The following is a 26,032-nucleotide window of genomic DNA, read 5'->3' on the forward strand; positions in this document are numbered from 1 at the left end:
AAACAGAACATGGGAAAAAAAAACCCAACCAATCCCCAAACTGCATGATTCACTGAAAATCTTCTGATCGTATGACTTGACGGTACTCAAGAACAGGGATACTCACCACACAGGCCACAGAGCTGGCCCTTGTAACAACCGGACACTGAGACCTCCACATAGTGATTGCCGTCAAATCTGACCCAGAGACCAAAATCAGTTTCCAAAAGCACGTAGCGCCCGCTGATCTGGACCTTGATCTTGTTTTCAATCACCACGGGCAGGTTCCTTCTGGTGCCATTCACCTGAACAACACGTTGGGAAAGTCTGGTCACGACTAGGTACCCCCATAATTCCCAGGGAATCGCCCGTGAATAGTCTAGCCAACGAGTTCACTGGCAGGAATGTTCTCATTCACACTGGGAATTTGGAGGAAATCTGAGAGAAAGTTCACAGAAAGCCATTTTCAACTGCCAATCCTGAGTATTCTCCGGGGAAGCCTCATTCTAAGAAGCACACCCAACCAATGAGAAAACAGAAACTCACCATGTGACCTTTACGTCCAATCAAATGTCTCAATTTTTGCAGGTCTCAGTTTAAGCATGTCAGATGATTAAAATACTCCTTTTAAATAACATTTCACTTACAGTCACTTTCCTGTTCTTCAGCAAGGAAATCTGAGTTCCATAGACATCCACGTGCACCGACTTTACATAGGAAACTTTGGTATTGGAGCCCCTGTGCTCATTGGTGGTGGACACGTCAAAGGGTGGAAGCCCCCTGGAGCCGTTGCACACTTTGGAGAGGGTGTAAGTGCAGTTTCCCATGAAATGGTGAACTCTGCCATCAAACGTGTAGTAATGCGGGTCCCCTGAGGCACTGCAGGTGGCACGGCCTTAAAAGGAAGAAACGTGGATTTATCCCCTGCAAATCCCTCCCACGTAACTGCACCCCTGTCACCTGCGCTCCACCGAGCACTTCATGTTGGTGCGCACTTCCTGCTCACGCCACTTCAGAGCTCACAGAAACAGCATCGACCGGGAACAGAGTGGGGAGGAGGCAGGCAAGCTGCCCCATCCCTAAATGCCATTGTGCTGTAACTGGAAGACATCTGCGAGGTTCCCTGGAAACTCAGGGAAGTCGTCCTCCCTGACGTGGGTCTTGATCTGGTGATGCGGAAACTAGGCTGAGACCTTCCAAACTCATTTTCCCTTCTGATCGGGGACAAGATCTGAACCCTGCTCTCACAGGGGGAGTGGGCCTCGGGAAGAAGCAGGAGTGGTCACCGTCAGGTCATATGAATTTCTGGCAGTGCAGATCTCGAGAGAGGAAGCTCCCATGTATCGCAACCCATTTCGCCACTTGAGAAGCTAAGTGACGAGCACAAGGCTCCACTGCAAGTCAGTGGCATCCCACGGAATAATAACGAGATGACGTGACTCCCTGTATCCTGCTTTCACCAGAAGTGACCACTTCCTTTTACAACCAATACAGTGTTCATGTTCCTCGGCTATGCCCAGCAATGTGATTTCTGAACACCTAGGAAACTGACAATAGCATTGTGGTTGCGTGAAACCCACTGGAAATATCTCATGGATTTTTCAAACTCTGTTACCTAGAAATGGAGGACACAGAACCAAAAATTCATAGTTAAAGAAGAGCACTCTTGGTCTACGTTGAATCTCAGCTCTAACGCTAAGGCCTTGGTTCTAAGTTGGAGCCAAACCCAGAAGAGACGTAGTAAACGGAAGCATATAAGATGTGGTTAAGTGCCTCTGAGAAGAGTTCGCAAGAGTTTGCTCTGTCCGCTCTGACCCCGAGCACTAGGGCAATCCCCAGGTTGTCCTCCAGCAAGACTCAAAGGCTTAGACAAACCTGCACTAGTTCCACACTTGGCTAGAGCTACCAGCTGCTTTACCATTTGTAAGGTGAAAAGGTTTTGGGTCGCACCGATGGAATAACTCTACCTGGGGACTGGTCAGCATTACTCTTGGACTTGCCTTCCTAAAACATAAATGTGGAGTTTTCAAACAGCTATTAGGGTGGGAACGTAATCTGCCGTCAGGCACCAATTTCTCACCCCACATGTGAATGGGGAGGAGCTTTGTCCAACACAGAGGAACCCACGTTACCTGTCTGACAGGGCTCTGCTGTCGTTGGAGTTGCTGTGGTCGGGGAGTTTCCTGGCAAAATATACAAAGGAAATAACATGAAGAGGTTGGTCACTCTGTTCTGTGAGGAGTAGACTAGGACGACTCTTGAACAGTTTCCTCTTGGACTTTAAATGATCATGTGATCAGGAGAAATGTGATTCGACAAAGACTGAGCGCAATCTCAAAACGTAATAGCTCTTAAAACGCCTCACGATAAACAGACGGAACGTGTCTTTACCACCTGCCCCCCAACTCCACCCCCAGTCCTCCTCGGTGAGTAGAGAGAAGGATTTAGTCTCAGCCACAGTCTCCTAGCAGATTAACCTGTGCTGCTTATTGTGTGGGGCGGAGTGGTCTCCGAAGCAGGGCTTGTTCCTTGCACTGTTGTAGACTCTAACGAGATGATCACAGCATTGGTTGGTGAGGGCCAGGAACCCAGCGTGAGGTTCAGTAACATACACGGTGGGAACTGGGGACCCTTCTCCAAAATGAACCGTTCCGCCTCCCAGATGTTACGTTCTTTGAAACCTCATCTGCACCCAGCCACCGAGTTCACAGCCCACCAGGAAATGTCCAGGAGATTGAGGAAGCACTGAGAGATCCACCTTACCTGATGGACTGGTGCCTACTGCAGTTGGACTTGAAGTCGTCGAGGCGTCTACTGGAAAAAGACACAAAGACATTCACGTTGAGAGGCTGTTCATGCTGTTCTATGAAAAGTTCTATAGGATAACCCTCGGAAGCTCTTTTTTAGACTGCAGATGACCACGTGTGAGAAATGTGATTCTAGAAACACAGAGCACATGACATGTACCCAAACAGCACCCAGCATCCAGAGACACGTCATTCTCAGAGACGCCTGTCATGCAAAACACCTGCGACCTGGTAGCTCTGCCAGAAAACGGAGAAGAGTGAATGTGCCCGCGGGCTCTCTGCACCGTGCAGATGACCTGTGTCTACCCCTGCGCGCGAGTACTTTGCAAGAGCAACTTAGACTCTTGGTAGTTTTTAATTTGCCTCCCCCCCGCAGCCCATTGATACTTTCCTAAATCAACCCCTTTGAGTTCAACGTTTGCATTTGTGGCATTGGGTGATTTGGGGCTTGATTCTGCATTCCCTACTCAGGTCAAACTCCAGTGATCCTGCAAAGGTCTATGCCAGCTCCACTCCCACTGCAGGGGAGGGAGCTCCGTGATGGCAAGATAGGGGATTTGTCTTTGACTGTCTCTTTGCACTGGCAAGAATCAGCCGTCAGCTCCTTCCTGTGCCATCACATAAGGGATAAAGTATCTGGAAAAAGTCCTTCTGGCCCAGAAAGGTCTAATTACTCAACTCACATCTGGAATCATTTTCAGGGAGGACTCACCAGTGGGGTAACAGCCCAGCTCCCCGTCCTGAACACCACAGATCTCCAGCGGTCCACACGCCCAGCCTGTGCAGGTGATGTTGTTATTGCTGTTGCAGGTGCAGTGCTCAGTGCAGGCGTCGTGGGTGAACCAGCTCTCACCCAGCTGTGAGAGAACGGAGAAGCACTTGACTAGATAATCGTAGAAAGTCTATCGACTAGTGTCACCTACGTGCGGTGCTTTGCAAACTCTGGGTCCTGCCCCAGTCCTGGGTCACGGAATGGAAGGCGCTGGGTCGCGGCACCTCTGGCCAGACCCCCACCGGGCTGTTAAAATGCCGTCGGCTGTGCTTTTCGGCTAAGGCCGGCTAGTCCCTACCCATTCCCCCACTGCGCAGCGCCCCCACACACTGAGTGCGGGGGTGGGGAGCGATGCCTGTGGGCGAGAGCCACGCAGAGCCGCCTGTGTGCCTCCTCCTAGGAGCCAGACATGCTTCTGGATGTTTCTGGGGCCCAGTGTGGTCTGCAGTGCCAGGACAGGCGGGAAGACTTCCTCTGCACCCCAGCTCCGCTGCTCACCAGGACCTTCCGGAGGTAAGCCCATGTCCGAACCCCGTGCCCCAATCCCCTGCCCCAGCCCTGAGCACCCTCCCCATACCCTGCATCCCAAACACTCTGTCCCCGACCCCACCTCAGAGCCTGCACCCCCAGCCGAAAGCCCTGAGTCTCTGCCACACCCCAACCCCCTGCCCCAATCCTGAGCCACCCCCAAATCCGGAGCCCTCTGCTGCAGCCCACAGCCCTCAGCCCCAGCCGAGAGCCTGCACCCCCAGCTCAGAGACCTGACCCCTTCCGCACCCCAACCCCATGCCCCAGCCAGAGCCCCATCCCGCACCCTGAACCCCTCATTCCCGGCTCCACCCCGCAGCCCTCACCCCCACACCCCAATCCCCTGCTCAAGCCCTAAGACCCTCCCACACCCCAAACCCCTCATCCCAGCTCCGCTGCGTCGCTGGTATCAACAATTTTCTTCAACTGGGCCACAAAAACAAGAGTTTCAAAACTCCTGCCCTAGTGGATAATCAAAGGAGTTGAGAACAGTTCAATGCCTTTGATACTCTCCATGCTACGAGCTCCCTCCCTAGTGTCCCTCCCTGAGACACTGTGGCCCAGGAGAAGGTGTCTGGGACTGGGACACTTGAGACCTGCGTTCTAGTCTCAGCACTGGCCTGCTGGATGAGCTTACGCAAGCCATTTGACCGCTCGGTGCCTCAGTTTCCCCTTCTGTAAACTGGAGAGAATGATACCGACCTCCTTGGTAAAGCGCTTTGAGATCTGCTCTTGACAAGAGCTAGGAATGGTTATTATTTACATGAACAATTAGATCCACACAACCTACTGACCTGAGCCCAGAGGAAGTTAGTCTCTCTTCATTAATTATGATCAGTTACAGTCACAGTGAAAGAATCTGGGGGTTGTTGTGTCTGTGTCTAGGTGCACGGTAACTTGCCTGATGATAGTGGTTGTTGCCATCCACACAACCGCAGCTGCTCTCCGGCACACAGGTGTCTCCACTCAGAACGTAGCCTTCGTTACAGAAACAGCCTTCCACTGGTAAGGAGCTGCAAGGGCTAAACGCAGAGGGAGTCACGCAGGTGGAAGGACACCTGCTCCCACAGCTCTTGTACTGGCTTCCTCCCGGACAGGAGATTGCTGCAAGTGAGAAGAAAAACCCACATCACTGAAAGGAAAAGATCCCAAAGCAATTCTCTTAAAACTTCCCCTCTTTGTTCCAGGACAGCAAAGGGTGGTTAGAAAGCTCTGCATATGGTGACTGCTCTGTGCTGAGGTTTTTCTCCAGGGACAGAGTGGAAAGCCTTTGTGCAGGGAATGACAGACAGACAGACAGACTAATGATGCCTGGTTGGGGACCGGTTGTATCCAGGGATCGGAAATAGGCAACAGGATACAAGTCCAGCCTTTCACCTATTGACGTGGACGTCGGCTGAAACGCGCCTCCGGTGGCTTGTCTCTCGCAGCGCACAGCTGGCTGGTGGCCCGTGGAAAGCAGCCGAGATGGGTCATCGGTGTCCAGTGGCTTTCCACGCTCTGACTCTAGAGAGTCCTGTCCTTCTGCTGGTTGGCCGTTCACTCCCTCCAAGTCTCCACACTTCCCCTGCCCTCTGCACACCTGGCCTTCCCCTCTGCCCCTACCTCCTCCCTTCACTGTCCCCTCTCCCGTCCTCCTCCCTTTGCAGCTAATCCCCTCCCGACAAACCAAACCAACCAACCCAATCGTGGCAGGCCCAGGTCATTTACAATCCAGACCCCTGCTCACTCTGCTTGTGTCTTACTCCCTCCCGCAGCCTGCGCCTGTCTTGCTTAGACAGTGTGGAATGGGGCTTCGGAACAGGGGCTGTCCTCTGTTGCTTAGACAGTACCCAGAGCAATGGGCCCCCATCTCAGCTGGGGTCCATAGGTGCTGCTCTAATATACAGAAGAAATCATACGAACAATTTAGGGATAAGGAGGAGACTTTAGTGGGGGTACAATGCCCCAAATCTTCCTACTGCAGAGTTTTTTGCACCTTCCTCTGAAGCAGCTGATGATGGGGGCCGTCAGAGGCAGGATCCTGAGTTTGCTGGCACATGGCTCGGTTCCGAGAAGGCCCTTCCAATGGGGACCGCTTATTGCCTCAAGAGGACCTCTCCAGAACAGAGCTCATGCAGCCCGTGCACACAAGGTGGGGAAGGTCGCCCTGCTGCTTCCTGGGCAGCAGATCTTCTAAGGGCTAATGGAGCAATGGTGGCCCTGATTCTCCTCTGGCTGACTCCAGCTTTACACTGGAGTACCTCCATGGACTTCAGTGGCTACTGCTGATTCGCACCAATGGAAGTGAACAAAGACACAGACCCTCTTCCTCTAAAACTGCCAGGCTAGTACCTTTCACAAGGACCTAACATTCCTTCCTAACAATTACAAAGAGAAGGGACTGTGGGGAGTTTCACTCGAGTCGCGGCTACTGTTTCTTCCACGGCAGCTCCCCAGACTGGAGACGCTCTTTGGATAAACAGAGCATTTCAACCTCTCAGGCGCTCTTACTTTACCAGCGCTAAATTCAGACAAATTAATACTTAGATGCTTTGTGAGGCTAGATCAGATTCAGTCTGAATATTATACCTAACCTGGCAGGATCCAGTGTAGAACTGGACCAGACTCAGGGCAAGAGAACGGAGAGACCACCCTCAAAGCATGACAGAAGAGGAAAGTGCATGCCGTCAGGGAATAGAGGAAGCTCTAATTTGAAGAGCTTCTTGCATGATGAAAGTTGAATTCCAGAACTTAATAGAGATCAATTACAACACTCACGGCACAAAGTATTATTTCTCCATTCTCTGCAGATCCCAGCATTTGTGCACGACTCTGCATAAGCCTGCAGCCCATTGCATAAGGACACTGTCGGCTCCTTCGTGTGACACATGTCGTAAACACAGTTTTCCAAGAAAATCTCTGGAGCTACTTTGGCGTGACAGTCCTTGAAGATACCTATGTTAAGTCAGGAAAGAAACAGAATCACAGAAGGGAAGATGGAAGAAGCCGAGCGGTGCCACTAACCATCCCCTGTCATGGCAAGGAGTCAGTGCTCCCTGGCCAGTGTAGGCTGACCAGCTCGCTAGACTCAGCCAGACCAAACCTGGAGCTGAATACACCCAAACACTGATGAGATTTGGCTCAGTTTGGCTTAGGCCTGTCTCTACCATTTGCAGGGTAAGTACAACGTCACTCAAAGCGGACACCCTTGTTCTTGATAGAGAGCTAGCAACGCCCTGGTAGTTACTGTTTCCGGAGGAGGGAAGGCCTAAAGCACTTCAGCTACCCCTGTAAGAAAGCGGGCAATGGGGACCACCACACTATGTCTCTGCTGCAGCAGAGTGGAAATTAATGGGAGCTCTGTGTGGGCAGGAGCGGCAGAACGAGGCCCTTGAAGTGCAATGCCCAAATAATCGTCACATCCTGGTGCCATCTCAGTGCATGATCCAGTCCGAGCAGGTAACTCAGGGCAACTTCTGGGGCTTCTAGTTCAGCTTTTCGCACTGGGGGCCATACACATGTCCCTGGGGACTCGGGGCCGTGGTCCCAGGGAGCGAGGTCGGGACGAAGGCAAGGGCAGGCTGTCATTGGGAGTGATTTCAATCAGCTCGCCCAGGACTCAGCCACGGGCATCGTACCTGTCGGGTCGGTGATCATGCCACAAGCTGTGTCCTCCCTCGCTTCGCTCTCCAGCTGGGGGTCACAGACCAGCACTTGGTCAGGGGAGCATCTGGCAAGAGAGAGAAAAGTTTCTGATGAATGTTTCTTTATCTCCCCGGGCCAGATCTGGACAGGACGATTCCACGTCTGCCCAGCCACAGAGCAGAATCCAGGCTCCCTGAAAGGCTGCGTTCTGCCCCCACCTCCCCCACCACAGGAGGGGGCTCCCATTCCCGCACTGGGCACCTTGGGGTGCTCCACGACTCAGACGGAGTTGAATGAGGGGTGGAACACGCTGCTGCGGGAACCAGTGGATCGGTCCGGCTCCTGACTGGGACAGCAAGTGACCTCCCACCCACCAGCAGGTCTTCCTGGACTGGGGGACAGCAGACCTGCGAAGGCAGATGGTAGCAGGCCAGCCACTCACCGCCTGCTTATGCTCAGCTGGGGAGGGGGCTCTTGGGTGTACGGGAGAGGATGGTTGTGCTCAGCCCCAGGAGGAGCCGAGGTGGTGGACCCCTGGATGGGCGCCCTGCGGCTGAGTAGGCAGCACGCTTTCCTAGAGCTTTTGTAGCAAAGACCCCTGATTAGCGTCCTGCTGTACGTACATGGTGTTATTCTCTGCCACCAGCCAGCTCTCTCCAAGCTCCGTGGAATCTCCTGCAATGCTGCCATTCGGCTTTAGGTTGTCATCCTTTGCATCGCCGTTGTAATTACCTATCCAAAATGAAAACCGTGTAGATTACTTGAAATTCACAACTCCACAATGCACACTAGCGTGTGGTTGTCAATCACATTTTAATGAACCGGCTAGCGTGTATGTGCACCAGTGTCCACTCCGGGAAGGAGTACGAACTGCTCCCTACGCGGCTCAGACACCGCACTGCTCACAGCTGAGGAAGATTCCATGGGAGATTAAATGGTAGGGGTCTGTGAGTTTGGAGCAAATGGTTTGGCGTTCCGATTGTGTCAGATCACACGGTGACTCGGGTAAATGGGTGACAATACAATGAGAACTAACCCGCACCCTTACACTCAAATTCTATCATTTCCGAGGCTTAGAAGCCCTGGGGGTAACACTCAAGGAGACGTCATCCCATGGGGAATTTCCAGTCCATCCAGATCCAGGGAGAACCAGAAAACTCACAACACAACCTACTCTTACAATTTAATTCCAGGTGTTTAATTCCAGGTAATTTAATTCTGTGCAGGTGGCTGGGTGGCGTTGGTGGCCCCTGACCTACAGGAGGTGAGAGTAGATGATGTGTGGTCCCTGCTGGCCTTAAACTCGAGCAGTCCAATTTTCAAAGCTCAATTTTCATCCCAGAGAAATGTGGATGAGCCTCTGATAAGCATCTGGGCTTCCGGACTGTTATTCCACGTATCGGGGTCCATTGGCCCTTTAAGCCTAGAGGCAGCCAGAAGACCCCGTTCCAGGAATACAGGAAGGAACAAAGGCAAAGGAAATGGCCTAAGCCAGAAGCGAGGAAGCGGTCCTAGGGAATGAGTAGTTGGATGGGAAAACCCAGGACGCTGCCCCTGTAAGGGACCGAGCCTGGGAGTCCTGTAGTGCAGAGCAGGGCAGGGCTCCTCTCTCTTCCAGCCAACTGCCTTCTCCCTCAGAACAGGGAGAGGCTGACAGGAGAAGGAAGCCAAAGCAAGAAGGCTGAGCTCCAGCTGTGAAGGACTGGGAACAGTAGTTTCCCCAGGAGCAGATGGGCACAGAAGGAGAGCCCCGGATGTGGAAGAAGAATCATAGAATCACAGAATATCAGGGTTGGAAGGGACCTCAGCTTTGCACTGTTTCTTTTTATAAACTAGCCCCAGATGGGGGTGCGCATAGCCACAAACTACACCATCTGCTCAAGAAACTCCCTGAAAAAGCACAAGAACAAATCCGCAGAGACACACCCCGAGAACTCCGACCAGGGGTATTCTGTCTGCTACCCAAGATCCATAAACCTGGAAATCCCTGACGCCCCATCATCTCAGGCATTGGCACCCTGACAGCAGGATTGTCTCGCTATGTAGACTCCCTACCAGCACTCCCAGCTATCTTCGAGACACCACTGACTTCCTGAGGAAACTACAATCCATCGGTGATCTTCCTGATAACACCATCCTGGCCACTATGGATGTAGAAGCCCTCTACACCAACATTCCACACAAAGATGGACTACAGGCCGTCAGGAACAGGATCCCCGATAACGTCACGGCAAACCTGGTGGCTGATCTTTGTGACTTTGTCCTCACCCATAACTATTCCACATTTGGGGACAATGTATACTTTCAAATCAGCGGCACTGCTATGGGTACCCACATGGCCCCACAGTATGCCAACATTTTATGGCTGACTTAGAACAACGCTTCCTCAGCTCTCGTCCCCTAAGGCCCCTACTCTACTTTTGCTACATTGATGACATCTTCATCATCTGGACCCACGGAAAAGGAGCCCTTGAGGAATTCCACCATGATTTCAACAATTTCCATCCCACCATCAACCTCAGCCTGGACCAGTCCACACAAGAGATCCACTTCCTGGACACTACGGTGCTAATAAGGGATGGTCACATCAACACCATCCTATACCAGAAACCTACTGACCGCTATGCTTACCTACATGCCTCCAGCTTTCATCCAGACCACACCACACAATCCATCATCTACAGCCAAGCCCTATAATACAACCGCATTTGCTCCAACCCCTCAGACAAACACCTACAAGATCTCTATCAAGCGTTCTTACAACTACAATACCCACCTGCTGAAGTGAAGAAACAGATTGAGAGAGCCAGAAGAGTACCCAGAAGTTGCCTACTACAGGACAGGACCAACAAAGGAAATAACAGAACGCTACTCGCCATCACCTTCAGCCCCCAAACTAAAGCCTCTCCAACACATCATCAAGGATCTACAACCTATGCTGAAGGATGACCCATCACTCTCACAGATCTTGGGAGACAGGCCAGTCCTTGCTTACAGACAGCCCCCCAACCTGAAGCAAATACTCACCAGCAACTACACACCACACAACAAAAACACAAACCCAGGAACCTACCCTTGCAGCAAAGCCCGTTGCCAACTGTGTCCACATATCTATTCGGGGGACACCATCACAGGGCCTAATCACATCAGCCACACTATCAGAGGCTCGTTCACCTGCACATCTACCAATGTGATATGTGCCAGCAATGCCCCTCGGCCATGTACATTGGCCAAACCGGACAGTCTCTACGTAAAAGAATAAATGGACACAAATCAGAGGTCAAGAATTATAACATTCAAAAACCAGTGGGAGAACACTTCAATCTCTTTGGTCACTCGATTATACACCTAAAAGTGGCCATACTTCAACAAAAAAACTTCAGAAACAGACTCCAACGAGAGACTGCTGAATTGCAATTAATTTGCAAACTGGATACAGTTAACTTAGGCTTGAATAAAGACTGGGAATGGATGTGTCATTACACAAAGTAAAACTATTTCCCCTTGTTTATTCCCACCCTTCACCCCCCCACTGTTACTCACACGTTCTTGTCAACAGCTGGAAATGGCCGACCTTGATTAGCACTACATAAGGTTCCCCCATGCCCCCGCTCTCGTGCTGGTAATAGCTCACCTTATCTGACCACTCTCGTTACAGTCTGTATGGTAACACCCATTGTTTCATGTTCTCTGTGTATATAAAATCTACCCACTGTATTTGCCGCTGTATGCATCCGATGAAGTGAGCTGTAGCTCACGAAAGCTTATGCTCAAATAAATTGGTTAGTCTCTAAGGTGCCACAAGTCCTCCTTTTCTCATAGCCACAGTGGGGTGCTCAGGAGGGAAGCAGCCCTGATACATCCCTGTTGAACCTGCTGAGCTTCAAGTATTGCCAGGCTTGTCTCCTGGCAATCTAACTGGTCTCTGCTTGCTTCAGAGCGGAGTTTCTCACTCATCACCCACGTGTGTTAACCTGGAGTCTCCTTTGCTGTGTCACTAGATCAGAACTGGGTCTCTTACATGCATCAAATACATCTCTCTGACCTCTCTCTGGCATCTGCTCTATTCCGTCTTGCTGGACTCTCAAGGGCTCGCTGCGATTTGTATCCTGCACGGCACCCAACATTTGGTTACGCTTGACAAAGAATACCAAAGAATTGTGGAGATTAAACATGAAAAGGACATACACTGGGTTATCTACTCCATCTTCTCGGCTACTTCAGCACTGGTCCCCAGAGGACCATTTTCTAATGCTTTGTCTTGCAGCAGACCCACCTTCTACTGCAGCTGGACAACTAAAAACAGCTCTAAAAAGAAGGCTCAGTGATCAGAGAAGCCTTTGCCTGTGCTCGGACTGTGACTACGACAGTGCGGAGACAGTATGCTTCTGCGAGTGCAAGGAACAAGAGAGCACAGCAGAAAAGCTCAGGACGGCTCCTAAACAGGGACCTGGAAATCTATCCTGACCCACAAGAAGGGCCTGAAAGTTTTATTCTCATTTCCAAGTTGAAAGAAATGAAAAGCACATATTAGGCCGAATAGTCCCAATCAAAGAGGGACAGACACGCTGCAATGCAAATAAGAGAAAAAAGATTCGAGGGGACCTGGACCAGAGGCATCCAGGGTAGGACTGCGATAATATTTAGACTGCAGCTTATGAATGTGTTGAATGTGAGATTCCTCTCCTGTTAAAAATGACATCTGCAGTTGTCATTTCTGACACGAGAGTTAACGCCTGGGTAACCAGATTTCTCGTAAGTTACATTTGCCAGGTACCCGGACAATGATGGTTCCTTCAGTCCAGTGCCCAACATCGCAGTCCACACAAGACAGACTAGATTACTCTGGGATAAACAGAACACGGGACAAAAAAACACAACCAATCCCCAAACTGCATGATTCACTGAAAATCTTCTGATCGTATGACTTGACGGTACTCAAGAACAGGGATACTCACCACACAGGCCACAGAGCTGGCCCTTGTAACAACCGGACACTGAGACCTCCACATAGTGATTACCGTCAAATCTGACCCAGAGACCAAAATCAGTTTCCAAAAGCACGTGGCGCCCGCTGATCTGGACCTTGATCTTGTTTTCAATCACCACGGGCAGGTTCCTTCTGGTGCCATTCACCTGAATAACACGTTGGGAAAGTCTGGTCACGACTAGGTACCCCCATAATTCCCAGGGAATCGCCCGTGAATAGTCTAGCCAACGAGTTCACTGGCAGGAATGTTCTCATTCACACTGGGAATTTGGAGGAAATCTGACAGAAAGTTCACAGAAAGCCATTTTCAACTGCCAATCCTGAGTATTCTCCGGGGAAGCCTCATTCTAAGAAGCACACCCAACCAATGAGAAAACAGAAACTCACCATGTGACCTTTACGTCCAATCAAATGTCTCAATTTTTGCAGGTCTCAGTTTAAGCATGTCAGATGATTAAAATACTCCTTTTAAATAACATTTCACTTACAGTCACTTTCCTGTTCTTCAGCAAGGAAATCTGAATTCCATAGACATCCACGTGCACCGACTTTACATAGGAAACTTTGGTATTGGAGCCCCTGTGCTCATTGGTGGTGGACACGTCAAAGGGTGGAAGCCCCCTGGAGCCGTTGCACACTTTGGAGAGGGTGTAAGTGCAGTTTCCCATGAAATGGTGAACTCTGCCATCAAACGTGTAGTAATGCGGGTCCCCTGAGGCACTGCAGGTGGCACGGCCTTAAAAGGAAGAAACGTGGATTTATCCCCTGCAAATCCCTCCCACGTAACTGCACCCCTGTCACCTGCGCTCCACCGAGCACTTCATGTTGGTGCGCACTTCCTGCTCACGCCACTTCAGAGCTCACAGAAACAGCATCGACCGGGAACAGAGTGGGGAGGAGGCAGGCAAGCTGCCCCATCCCTAAATGCCATTGTGCTGTAACTGGAAGACATCTGCGAGGTTCCCTGGAAACTCAGGGAAGTCGTCCTCCCTGACGTGGGTCTTGATCTGGTGATGCGGAAACTAGGCTGAGACCTTCCAAACTCATTTTCCCTTCTGATCGGGGACAAGATCTGAACCCTGCTCTCACAGGGGGAGTGGGCCTCGGGAAGAAGCAGGAGTGGTCACCGTCAGGTCATATGAATTTCTGGCAGTGCAGATCTCGAGAGAGGAAGCTCCCATGTATCGCAACCCATTTCGCCACTTGAGAAGCTAAGTGACGAGCACAAGGCTCCACTGCAAGTCAGTGGCATCCCACGGAATAATAACGAGATGACGTGACTCCCTGTATCCTGCTTTCACCAGAAGTGACCACTTCCTTTTACAACCAATACAGTGTTCATGTTCCTCGGCTATGCCCAGCAATGTGATTTCTGAACACCTAGGAAACTGACAATAGCATTGTGGTTGCGTGAAACCCACTGGAAATATCTCATGGATTTTTCAAACTCTGTTACCTAGAAATGGAGGACACAGAACCAAAAATTCATTGTTAAAGAAGAGCACTCTTGGTCTACGTTGAATCTCAGCTCTAACGCTAAGGCCTTGGTTCTAAGTTGGAGCCAAACCCAGAAGAGACGTAGTAAACGGAAGCATATAAGATGTGGTTAAGTGCCTCTGAGAAGAGTTCGCAAGAGTTTGCTCTGTCCGCTCTGACCCCGAGCACTAGGGCAATCCCCAGGTTGTCCTCCAGCAAGACTCAAAGGCTTAGACAAACCTGCACTAGTTCCACACTTGGCGAGAGCTACCAGCTGCTTTACCATTTGTAAGGTGAAAAGGTTTTGGGTCGCACCGATGGAATAACTCTACCTGGGGGACTGGTCAGCATTACTGTTGGACTTGCCTTCCTAAAACATAAATGTGGAGTTTTCAAACAGCTATTAGGGTGGGAACGTAATCTGCAGTCAGGCACCAATTTCTCACCCCACATGTGAATGGGGAGGAGCTTTGTCCAACACAGAGGAACCCACGTTACCTGTCTGACAGGGCTCTGCTGTCGTTGGAGTTGCTGTGGTCGGGGAGTTTCCTGGCAAAATATACAAAGGAAATAACATGAAGAGGTTGGTCACTCTGTTCTGTGAGGAGTAGACTAGGACGACTCTTGAACAGTTTCCTCTTGGACTTTAAATGATCATGTGATCAGGAGAAATGTGATTCGACAAAGACTGAGCGCAATCTCAAAACGTAATAGCTCTTAAAACGCCTCACGATAAACAGACGGAACGTGTCTTTACCACCTGCCCCCCAACTCCACCCCCAGTCCTCCTCGGTGAGTAGAGAGAAGGATTTAGTCTCAGCCACAGTCTCCTAGCAGATTAACCTGTGCTGCTTATTGTGTGGGGCGGAGTGGTCTCCGAAGCAGGGCTTGTTCCTTGCACTGTTGTAGACTCTAACGAGATGATCACAGCATTGGTTGGTGAGGGCCAGGAACCCAGCGTGAGGTTCAGTAACATACACGGTGGGAACTGGGGACCCTTCTCCAAAATGAACCGTTCCGCCTCCCAGATGTTACGTTCTTTGAAACCTCATCTGCACCCAGCCACCGAGTTCACAGCCCACCAGGAAATGTCCAGGAGATTGAGGAAGCACTGAGAGATCCACCTTACCTGATGGACTGGTGCCTACTGCAGTTGGACTTGAAGTCGTCGAGGCGTCTACTGGAAAAAGACACAAAGACATTCACGTTGAGAGGCTGTTCATGCTGTTCTATGAAAAGTTCTATAGGATAACCCTCGGAAGCTCTTTTTTAGACTGCAGATGGCCACGTGTGAGAAATGTGATTCTAGAAACACAGAGCACATGACATGTACCCAAACAGCACCCAGCATCCAGAGACACGTCATTCTCAGAGACGCCTGTCATGCAAAACACCTGCGACCTGGTAGCTCTGCCAGAAAACGGAGAAGAGTGAATGTGCCCGCGGGCTCTCTGCACCGTGCAGATGACCTGTGTCTACCCCTGCGCACGAGTACTTTGCAAGAGCAACTTAGACTCTTGGTAGTTTTTAATTTGTCTCCCCCCCGCAGCCCATTGGTACTTTCCTAAATCAACCCCTTTGAGTTCAACGTTTGCGTTTGTGGCATTGGGTGATTTGGGGCTTGATTCTGCATTCCCTACTCAGGTCAAACTCCAGTGATCCTGCAAAGGTCTATGCCAGCTCCACTCCCACTGCAGGGGAGGGAGCTCCGTGATGGCAAGATAGGGGATTTGTCTTTGACTGTCTCTTTGCACTGGCAAGAATCAGCCGTCAGCTCCTTCCTGTGCCATCACATAAGGGATAAAGTATCTGGAAAAAGTCCTTCTGGACCAGAAGCCTCTGATTACTGAACTCACACGTGGAACCTTTTTCAGGGAGGACTCACCAGTGGGGTAACAGCCCAGCTCCCCGTCCTGAACACCACAGATCTCCAGCGGTCCACACGCCCAGCCTGTGCAGGTGATGTTGTTATTGCTGTTGCAGGTGCAGTGCTCAGTGCAGGCGTCGTGGGTGAACCAGCTCTCACCCAGCTGTGAGAGAACGGAGAAGCACTTGACTAGATAATCGTAGAAAGTCTATCGACTAGTGTCACCTACGCGCGGTGCTTTGCAAACTCTGGGTCCTGCCCCAGTCCTGGGTCACGGAATGGAAGGCGCTGGGTCGCGGCACCTCTGGCCAGCCCCCCACCGGGCTGTTAAAGTGCCGTCGGCGGTGCTTTTCGGCTAAGTCCGGCTAGTCCCTACCCATTCCCCCACTGCGCAGCGCCCCCACAAACTGAGTGCGGGGGTGGGGAGCGATGCCTGTGGGCGAGAGCCACGCAGAGCCGCCTGCGTGCCTCCTCCTAGGAGCCAGACATGCTTCTGGATGTTTCTGGGGCCCAGTGTGGCCTGCAGTGCCAGGACAGGCGGGAAGCCTTCCTCTGCACCCCAGCTCCGCTGCTCACCAGGACCTTCCGGAGGTAAGCCCGTGTCCGAACCCCGTGCCCCAATCCCCTGCCCCAGCCCTGAGCACCCTCCCCATACCCTGCATCGCAAACACTCTGTCCCCGACCCCACCTCAGAGCCTGCACCCCCAGCCGAGAGCCCTGAGTCCCTGCCACACCCCAACCCTTTCCCCAATCCTGAGCCACCCCCAAATCCGGAGCCCTCTGCTGCAGCCCACAGCCCTCAGCCCCAGCCGAGAGCCTGCACCCCCAGCTCAGAGACCTGACCCCTTCCGCACCCCAACCCCGTGCCCCAGCCAGAGCCCCATCCCGCACCCTGAACCCCTCATTCCCGGCCCCACCCCGCAGCCCTCACCCCCACACCCCAATCCCCTGCTCAAGCCCTAAGACCCTCCCACACCCCAAACCCCTCATCCCAGCTCCGCTGCGTCGCTGGTATCAACAATTTTCTTCAACTGGGTCACCAAAACAAGAGTTTCAAAACTCCTGCCCTAGTGGATAATCAAAGGAGTTGAGAACAGTTCAATGCCTTTGATACTCTCCATGCTACGAGCTCCCTCCCTAGTGAGACACTGTGGCCCAGGAGAAGGTGTCTGGGACTGGGACACTTGAGACCTGCGTTCTAGTCTCAGCACTGGCCTGCTGGATGAGCTTACGCAAGCCATTTGACCGCTCGGTGCCTCAGTTTCCCCTTCTGTAAACTGGAGAGAATGATACCGACCTCCTTGGTAAAGCGCTTTGAGATCTGCTCTTGACAAGAGCTAGGAATGGTTATTATTTACATGAACAATTAGATCCACACAACCCACTGACCTGAGCCCAGAGGAAGTTAGTCTCTCTTCATTAATTATGATCAGTTACAGTCACAGTGAAAGAATCTGGGGGTTGTTGTGTCTGTGTCTAGGTGCGCGGGTAACTTGCCTGATGATAGTGGTTGTTTCCATCCACACAACCGCAGCTGCTCTCCGGCACACAGGTGTCTCCACTCAGAACGTAGCCTTCGTTACAGAAACAGCCTTCCACTGGTAAGGAGCTGCAAGGGCTAAACGCAGAGGGAGTCACGCAGGTGGAAGGACACCTGCTCCCACAGCTCTTGTACTGGCTTCCTCCCGGACAGGAGATTGCTGCAAGTGAGAAGAAAAACCCACATCACTGAAAGGAAAAGATCCCAAAGCAATTCTCTTAAAACTTCCCCTCTTTGTTCCAGGACAGCAAAGGGTGGTTAGAAAGCTCTGCATATGGTGACTGCTCTGTGCTGAGGTTTTTCTCCAGGGACAGAGTGGAAAGCCTTTGTGCAGGGAATGACAGACAGACAGACAGACTAATGACGCCTGGTTGGGGACCGGTTGTATCCAGGGATCGGAAATAGGCAACAGGATACAAGTCCAGCCTTTCACCTATTGACGTGGACGTCGGCTGAAACGCGCCTCCGGTGGCTTGTCTCTCGCAGCGCACAGCTGGCTGGTGGCCCGTGGAAAGCAGCCGAGATGGGTCATCGGTGTCCAGTGGCTTTCCACGCTCTGACTCTAGAGAGTCCTGTCCTTCTGCTGGTTGGCCGTTCACTCCCTCCAAGTCTCCACACTTCCCCTGCCCTCTGCACACCTGGCCTTCCCCTCTGCCCCTACCTCCTCCCTTCACTGTCCCCTCTCCCGTCCTCCTCCCTTTGCAGCTAATCCCCTCCCGACAAACCAAACCAACCAACCCAATCGCGGCAGGCCCAGGTCATTTACAATCCAGACCCCTGCTCACTCTGCTTGTGTCTTACTCCCTCCCGCAGCCTGCGCCTGTCTTGCTTAGACAGTGTGGAATGGGGCTTCGGAACAGGGGCTGTCCTCTGTTGCTTAGACAGTACCCAGAGCAATGGGCCCCCATCTCAGCTGGGGTCCATAGGTGCTGCTCTAATATACAGAAGAAATCATACGAACAATTTAGGGATAAGGAGGAGACTTTAGTGGGGGCACAATGCCCCAAATCTTCCTACTGCAGAGTTTTTTGCACCTTCCTCTGAAGCAGCTGATGATGGGGGCCGTCAGAGGCAGGATCCTGAGTTTGCTGGCACATGGCTCGGTTCCGAGAAGGCCCTTCCAATGGGGACCGCTTATTGCCTCAAGAGGACCTCTCCAGAACAGAGCTCATGCAGCCCGTGCACACAAGGTGGGGAAGGTCGCCCTGCTGCTTCCTGGGCAGCAGATCTTCTAAGGGCTAACGGAGCAATGGTGGCCCTGATTCTCCTCTGGCTGACTCCAGCTTTACACTGGAGTACCTCCATGGACTTCAGTGGCTACTGCTGATTCGCACCAATGGAAGTGAGCAAAGACACAGACCCTCTTCCTCTAAAACTGCCAGGCTAGTACCTTTCACAAGGACCTAACATTCCTTCCTAACAATTACAAAGAGAAGGGACTGTGGGGAGTTTCACTCGAGTCGCGGCTACTGTTTCTTCCACGGCAGCTCCCCAGACTGGAGACGCTCTTTGGATAAACAGAGCATTTCAACCTCTCAGGCGCTCTTACTTTACCAGCGCTAAATTCAGACAAATTAATACTTAGATGCTTTGTGAGGCTAGATCAGATTCAGTCTGAATATTATACCTAACCTGGCAGGATCCAGTGTAGAACTGGACCAGACTCAGGGCAAGAGAACGGAGAGACCACCCTCAAAGCATGACAGAAGAGGAAAGTGCATGCCGTCAGGGAATAGAGGAAGCTCTAATTTGAAGAGCTTCTTGCATGATGAAAGTTGAATTCCAGAACTTAATAGAGATCAATTACAACACTCACGGCACAAAGTATTATTTCTCCATTCTCTGCAGATCCCAGCATTTGTGCACGACTCTGCATAAGCCTGCAGCCCATTGCATAAGGACACTGTCGGCTCCTTCGTGTGACACATGTCGTAAACACAGTTTTCCAAGAAAATCTCTGGAGCTACTTTGGCGTGACAGTCCTTGAAGATACCTATGTTAAGTCAGGAAAGAAACAGAATCACAGAAGGGAAGATGGAAGAAGCCGAGCGGTGCCACTAACCATCCCCTGTCATGGCAAGGAGTCAGTGCTCCCTGGCCAGTGTAGGCTGACCAGCTCGCTAGACTCAGCCAGACCAAACCTGGAGCTGAATACACCCAAACACTGATGAGATTTGGCTCAGTTTGGCTTAGGCCTGTCTCTACCATTTGCAGGGTAAGTACAACGTCACTCAAAGCGGACACCCTTGTTCTTGATAGAGAGCTAGCAACGCCCTGGTAGTTACTGTTTCCGGAGGAGGGAAGGCCTAAAGCACTTCAGCTACCCCTGTAAGAAAGCGGGCAATGGGGACCACCACACTATGTCTCTGCTGCAGCAGAGTGGAAATTAATGGGAGCTCTGTGTGGGCAGGAGCGGCAGAACGAGGCCCTTGAAGTGCAATGCCCAAATAATCGTCACATCCTGGTGCCATCTCAGTGCATGATCCAGTCCGAGCAGGTAACTCAGGGCAACTCCTGGGGCTTCTAGTTCAGCTTTTCGCACTGGGGGCCATACACATGTCCCTGGGGACTCGGGGCCGTGGTCCCAGGGAGCGAGGTCGGGACGAAGGCAAGGGCAGGCTGTCATTGGGAGTGATTTCAATCAGCTCGCCCAGGACTCAGCCACGGGCATCGTACCTGTCGGGTCGGTGATCATGCCACAAGCTGTGTCCTCCCTCGCTTCGCTCTCCAGCTGGGGGTCACAGACCAGCACTTGGTCAGGGGAGCATCTGGCAAGAGAGAGAAAAGTTTCTGATGAATGTTTCTTTATCTCCCCGGGCCAGATCTGGACAGGACGATTCCACGTCTGCCCAGCCACAGAGCGGAATCCAGGCTCCCTGAAAGGCTGCGTTCTGCCCCCACCTCCCCCACCACAGGAGGGGGCTCCCATTCCCGCACTGGGCACCTTGGGGTGCTCCACGACTCAGACGGAGTTGAATGAGGGGTGGAACACGCTGCTGCGGGAACCAGTGGATCGGTCCGGCTCCTGACTGGGACAGCAAGTGACCTCCCACCCACCAGCAGGTCTTCCTGGACTGGGGGACAGCAGACCTGCGAAGGCAGATGGTAGCAGGCCAGCCACTCACCGCCTGCTTATGCTCAGCTGGGGAGGGGGCTCTTGGGTGTACGGGAGAGGATGGTTGTGCTCAGCCCCAGGAGGAGCCGAGGTGGTGGACCCCTGGATGGGCGCCCTGCGGCTGAGTAGGCAGCACGCTTTCCTAGAGCTTTTGTAGCAAAGACCCCTGATTAGCGTCCTGCTGTACGTACATGGTGTTATTCTCTGCCACCAGCCAGCTCTCTCCAAGCTCCGTGGAATCTCCTGCAATGCTGCCATTCGGCTTTAGGTTGTCATCCTTTGCATCGCCGTTGTAATTACCTATCCAAAATGAAAACCGTGTAGATTACTTGAAATTCACAACTCCACAATGCACACTAGCGTGTGGTTGTCAATCACATTTTAATGAACCGGCTAGCGTGTATGTGCACCAGTGTCCACTCCGGGAAGGAGTACGAACTGCTCCCTACGCGGCTCAGACACCGCACTGCTCACAGCTGAGGAAGATTCCATGGGAGATTAAATGGTAGGGGTCTGTGAGTTTGGAGCAAATGGTTTGGCGTTCCGATTGTGTCAGATCACACGGTGACTCGGGTAAATGGGTGACAATACAATGAGAACTAACCCGCACCCTTACACTCAAATTCTATCATTTCCGAGGCTTAGAAGCCCTGGGGGTAACACTCAAGGAGACGTCATCCCATGGGGAATTTCCAGTCCATCCAGATCCAGGGAGAACCAGAAAACTCACAACACAACCTACTCTTACAATTTAATTCCAGGTGTTTAATTCCAGGTAATTTAATTCTGTGCAGGTGGCTGGGTGGCGTTGGTGGCCCCTGACCTACAGGAGGTGAGAGTAGATGATGTGTGGTCCCTGCTGGCCTTAAACTCGAGCAGTCCAATTTTCAAAGCTCAATTTTCATCCCAGAGAAATGTGGATGAGCCTCTGATAAGCATCTGGGCTTCCGGACTGTTATTCCACGTATCGGGGTCCATTGGCCCTTTAAGCCTAGAGGCAGCCAGAAGACCCCGTTCCAGGAATACAGGAAAGAACAAAGGCAAAGGAAATGGCCTAAGCCAGAAGCGAGGAAGAGGTCCTAGGGAATGAGTAGTTGGATGGGAAAACCCAGGACGCTGCCCCTGTAAGGGACCGAGCCTGGGAGTCCTGTAGTGCAGAGCAGGGCAGGGCTCCTCTCTCTTCCAGCCAACTGCCTTCTCCCTCAGAACAGGGAGAGGCTGACAGGAGAAGGAAGCCAAAGCAAGAAGGCTGAGCTCCAGCTGTGAAGGACTGGGAACAGTAGTTTCCCCAGGAGCAGATGGGCACAGAAGGAGAGCCCCGGATGTGGAAGAAGAATCATAGAATCACAGAATATCAGGGTTGGAAGGGACCTCAGCTTTGCACTGTTTCTTTTTAAAAACTAGCCCCAGACGGGGGTGCGCATAGCCACAAACTACACCATCTGCTCAAGAAACTCCCTGAAAAAGCACAAGAACAAATCCGCAGAGACACACCCCGAGAACTCCGACCAGGGGTATTCTGTCTGCTACCCAAGATCCATAAACCTGGAAATCCCTGACGCCCCATCATCTCAGGCATTGGCACCCTGACAGCAGGATTGTCTCGCTATGTAGACTCCCTACCAGCACTCCCAGCTATCTTCGAGACACCACTGACTTCCTGAGGAAACTACAATCCATCGGTGATCTTCCTGATAACACCATCCTGGCCACTATGGATGTAGAAGCCCTCTACACCAACATTCCACACAAAGATGGACTACAGGCCGTCAGGAACAGGATCCCCGATAACGTCACGGCAAACCTGGTGGCTGATCTTTGTGACTTTGTCCTCACCCATAACTATTCCACATTTGGGGACAATGTATACCTTCAAATCAGCGGCACTGCTATGGGTACCCACATGGCCGCACAGTATGCCAACATTTTATGGCTGACTTAGAACAACACTTCCTCAGCTCTCGTCCCCTAAGGCCCCTACTCTACTTGTGCTACATTGATGACATCTTCATCATCTGGACCCACGGAAAAGAAGCCCTTGAGGAATTCCACCATGATTTCAACAATTTCCATCCCACCATCAACCTCAGCCTGGACCAGTCCACACAAGAGATCCACTTCCTGGACACTACGGTGCTAATAAGGGATGGTCACATCAACACCATCCTATACCAGAAACCTACTGACCGCTATGCTTACCTACATGCCTCCAGCTTTCATCCAGACCACACCACACAATCCATCATCTACAGCCAAGCCCTATAATACAACCGCATTTGCTCCAACCCCTCAGACAAACACCTACAAGATCTCTATCAAGCGTTCTTACAACTACAATACCCACCTGCTGAAGTGAAGAAACAGATTGAGAGAGCCAGAAGAGTACCCAGAGGTTGCCTACTACAGGACAGGACCAACAAAGAAAATAACAGAACGCTACTCGCCATCACCTTCAGCCCCCAACTAAAGCCTCTCCAACACATCATCAAGGATCTACAACCTATGCTGAAGGATGACCCATCACTCTCACAGATCTTGGGAGACAGGCCAGTCCTTGCTTACAGACAGCCCCCCAACCTGAAGCAAATACTCACCAGCAACTACACACCACACAACAAAAACACAAACCCAGGAACCTACCCTTGCAGCAAAGCCCGTTGCCAACTGTGTCCACATATCTATTCGGGGGACACCATCACAGGGCCTAATCACATCAGCCACACTATCAGAGGCTCGTTCACCTGCACATCTACCAATGTGATATGTGCCAGCAATGCCCCTCGGCCATGTACATTGGCCAAACCGGACAGTCTCTACGTAAAAGAATAAATGGACACAAATCAGAGGTCAAGAATTATAACATTCAAAAACCAGTGGGAGAACACTTCAATCTCTTTGGTCACTCGATTATACACCTAAAAGTGGCCATACTTCAACAAAAAAACTTCAGAAACAGACTCCAACGAGAGACTGCTGAATTGCAATTAATTTGCAAACTGGATACAGTTAACTTAGGCTTGAATAAAGACTGGGAATGGATGTGTCATTACACAAAGTAAAACTATTTCCCCTTGTTTATTCCCACCCTTCACCCCCCCACTGTTACTCACACGTTCTTGTCAACAGCTGGAAATGGCCGACCTTGATTAGCACTACATAAGGTTCCCCCATGCCCCCGCTCTCGTGCTGGTAATAGCTCACCTTATCTGACCACTCTCGTTACAGTCTGTATGGTAACACCCATTGTTTCATGTTCTCTGTGTATATAAAATCTACCCACTGTATTTGCCGCTGTATGCATCCGATGAAGTGAGCTGTAGCTCACGAAAGCTTATGCTCAAATAAATTGGTTAGTCTCTAAGGTGCCACAAGTCCTCCTTTTCTCATAGCCACAGTGGGTGCTCAGGAGGGAAGCAGCCCTGATACATCCCTGTTGAACCTGCTGAGCTTCAAGTATTGCCAGGCTTGTCTCCTGGCAATCTAACTGGTCTCTGCTTGCTTCAGAGCGGAGTTTCTCACTCATCACCCACGTGTGTTAACCTGGAGTCTCCTTTGCTGTGTCACTAGATCAGAACTGGGTCTCTTACATGCATCAAATACATCTCTCTGACCTCTCTCTTCCGTCTTGCTGGACTCTCAAGGGCTCGCTGCGATTTGTATCCTGCACGGCACCCAACATTTGGTTACGCTTGACAAAGAATACCAAAGAATTGTGGAGATTAAACATGAAAAGGACATATACTGGGTTATCTACTCCATCTTCTCGGCTACTTCAGCACTGGTCCCCAGAGGACCATTTTCTAATGCTTTGTCTTGCAGCAGACCCACCTTCTACTGCAGCTGGACAACTAAAAACAGCTCTAAAAAGAAGGCTCAGTGATCAGAGAAGCCTTTGCCTGTGCTCGGACTGTGACTACGACAGTGCGGAGACAGTATGCTTCTGCGAGTGCAAGGAACAAGAGAGCACAGCAGAAAAGCTCAGGACGGCTCCTAAACAGGGACTTGGAAATCTATCCTGACCCACAAGAAGGGCCTGAAAGTTTTATTCTCATTTCCAAGTTGAAAGAAATGAAAAGCACAGATTAGGCCGAAAAGCCCCAATCAAAGAGGGACAGACATGCTTCAATGCAAATAAGAGAAAAAAGATACGAGGGGACCTGGACCAGAGGCATCCAGGGTAGGACTGCGATAATATTTAGACTGCAGCTTATGAATGTGTTGAATGTGAGATTCCTCTCCTGTTAAAAATGACATCTGTAGTTGTCATTTCTGACACGAGAGTTAACGCCTGGGTAACCAGATTTCTTGTAAGTTACATTTGCCAGGTACCCGGACAATGATGGTTCCTTCAGTCCAGTGCCCGACATCGCAGTCCACACAAGACAGACTAGATTATTCTGGGATAAACAGAACATGGGACAAAAAAACCAACCAATCCCCAAACTGCATGATTCACTGAAAATCTTCTGATCGTATGACTTGACGGTACTCAAGAACAGGGATACTCACCACACAGGCCACAGAGCTGGCCCTTGTAACAACCGGACACTGAGACCTCCACATAGTGATTGCCGTCAAATCTGACCCAGAGACCAAAATCAGTTTCCAAAAGCACGTAGCGCCCGCTGATCTGGACCTTGATCTTGTTTTCAATCACCACGGGCAGGTTCCTTCTGGTGCCATTCACCTGAACAACACGTTGGGAAAGTCTGGTCACGACTAGGTACCCCCATAATTCCCAGGGAATCGCCCGTGAATAGTCTAGCCAACGAGTTCACTGGCAGGAATGTTCTCATTCACACTGGGAATTTGGAGGAAATCTGACAGAAAGTTCACAGAAAGCCATTTTCAACTGCCAATCCTGAGTATTCTCCGGGGAAGCCTCATTCTAAGAAGCACACCCAACCAATGAGAAAACAGAAACTCACCATGTGACCTTTACGTCCAATCAAATGTCTCAATTTTTGCAGGTCTCAGTTTAAGCATGTCAGATGATTAAAATACTCCTTTTAAATAACATTTCACTTACAGTCACTTTCCTGTTCTTCAGCAAGGAAATCTGAGTTCCATAGACATCCACGTGCACCGACTTTACATAGGAAACTTTGGTATTGGAGCCCCTGTGCTCATTGGTGGTGGACACGTCAAAGGGTGGAAGCCCCCTGGAGCCGTTGCACACTTTGGAGAGGGTGTAAGTGCAGTTTCCCATGAAATGGTGAACTCTGCCATCAAACGTGTAGTAATGCGGGTCCCCTGAGGCACTGCAGGTGGCACGGCCTTAAAAGGAAGAAACGTGGATTTATCCCCTGCAAATCCCTCCCACGTAACTGC

General features: G+C 51.2%; 1 protein-coding gene across 1 annotated transcript in view; it reads right to left on the minus strand.

The window, feature by feature from the left end:
• Positions 1–26,032, minus strand: part of LOC311525767 (zonadhesin-like) — a 53,363-nt gene that overhangs the window by 26,119 nt on the left and 1,212 nt on the right. The window contains exons 2-20 of the mRNA XM_084638107.1: positions 25,731–25,978; positions 25,211–25,388; positions 20,893–21,001; positions 20,263–20,354; positions 19,403–19,579; positions 17,544–17,746; positions 16,065–16,209; positions 15,309–15,359; positions 13,192–13,439; positions 12,672–12,849; positions 8,337–8,445; positions 7,707–7,798; positions 6,847–7,023; positions 4,988–5,190; positions 3,499–3,643; positions 2,743–2,793; positions 2,112–2,162; positions 627–874; positions 107–284 (exon numbers count right to left, since the gene is read on the minus strand). Of these exons, the coding sequence (XP_084494233.1) occupies positions 107–284; positions 627–874; positions 2,112–2,162; positions 2,743–2,793; positions 3,499–3,643; positions 4,988–5,190; positions 6,847–7,023; positions 7,707–7,798; positions 8,337–8,445; positions 12,672–12,849; positions 13,192–13,439; positions 15,309–15,359; positions 16,065–16,209; positions 17,544–17,746; positions 19,403–19,579; positions 20,263–20,354; positions 20,893–21,001; positions 25,211–25,388; positions 25,731–25,910 (2,815 nt within the window). The 5' untranslated portion in view covers positions 25,911–25,978. The remainder of the gene's footprint in view (positions 1–106; positions 285–626; positions 875–2,111; positions 2,163–2,742; positions 2,794–3,498; positions 3,644–4,987; positions 5,191–6,846; positions 7,024–7,706; positions 7,799–8,336; positions 8,446–12,671; positions 12,850–13,191; positions 13,440–15,308; positions 15,360–16,064; positions 16,210–17,543; positions 17,747–19,402; positions 19,580–20,262; positions 20,355–20,892; positions 21,002–25,210; positions 25,389–25,730; positions 25,979–26,032) is intronic.

This window comes from Lepidochelys olivacea, assembly GCF_965140295.1.
Source record: "Lepidochelys olivacea isolate rLepOli2 genome assembly, chromosome: 9".
NCBI lineage: Eukaryota > Metazoa > Chordata > Testudines > Cheloniidae > Lepidochelys > Lepidochelys olivacea.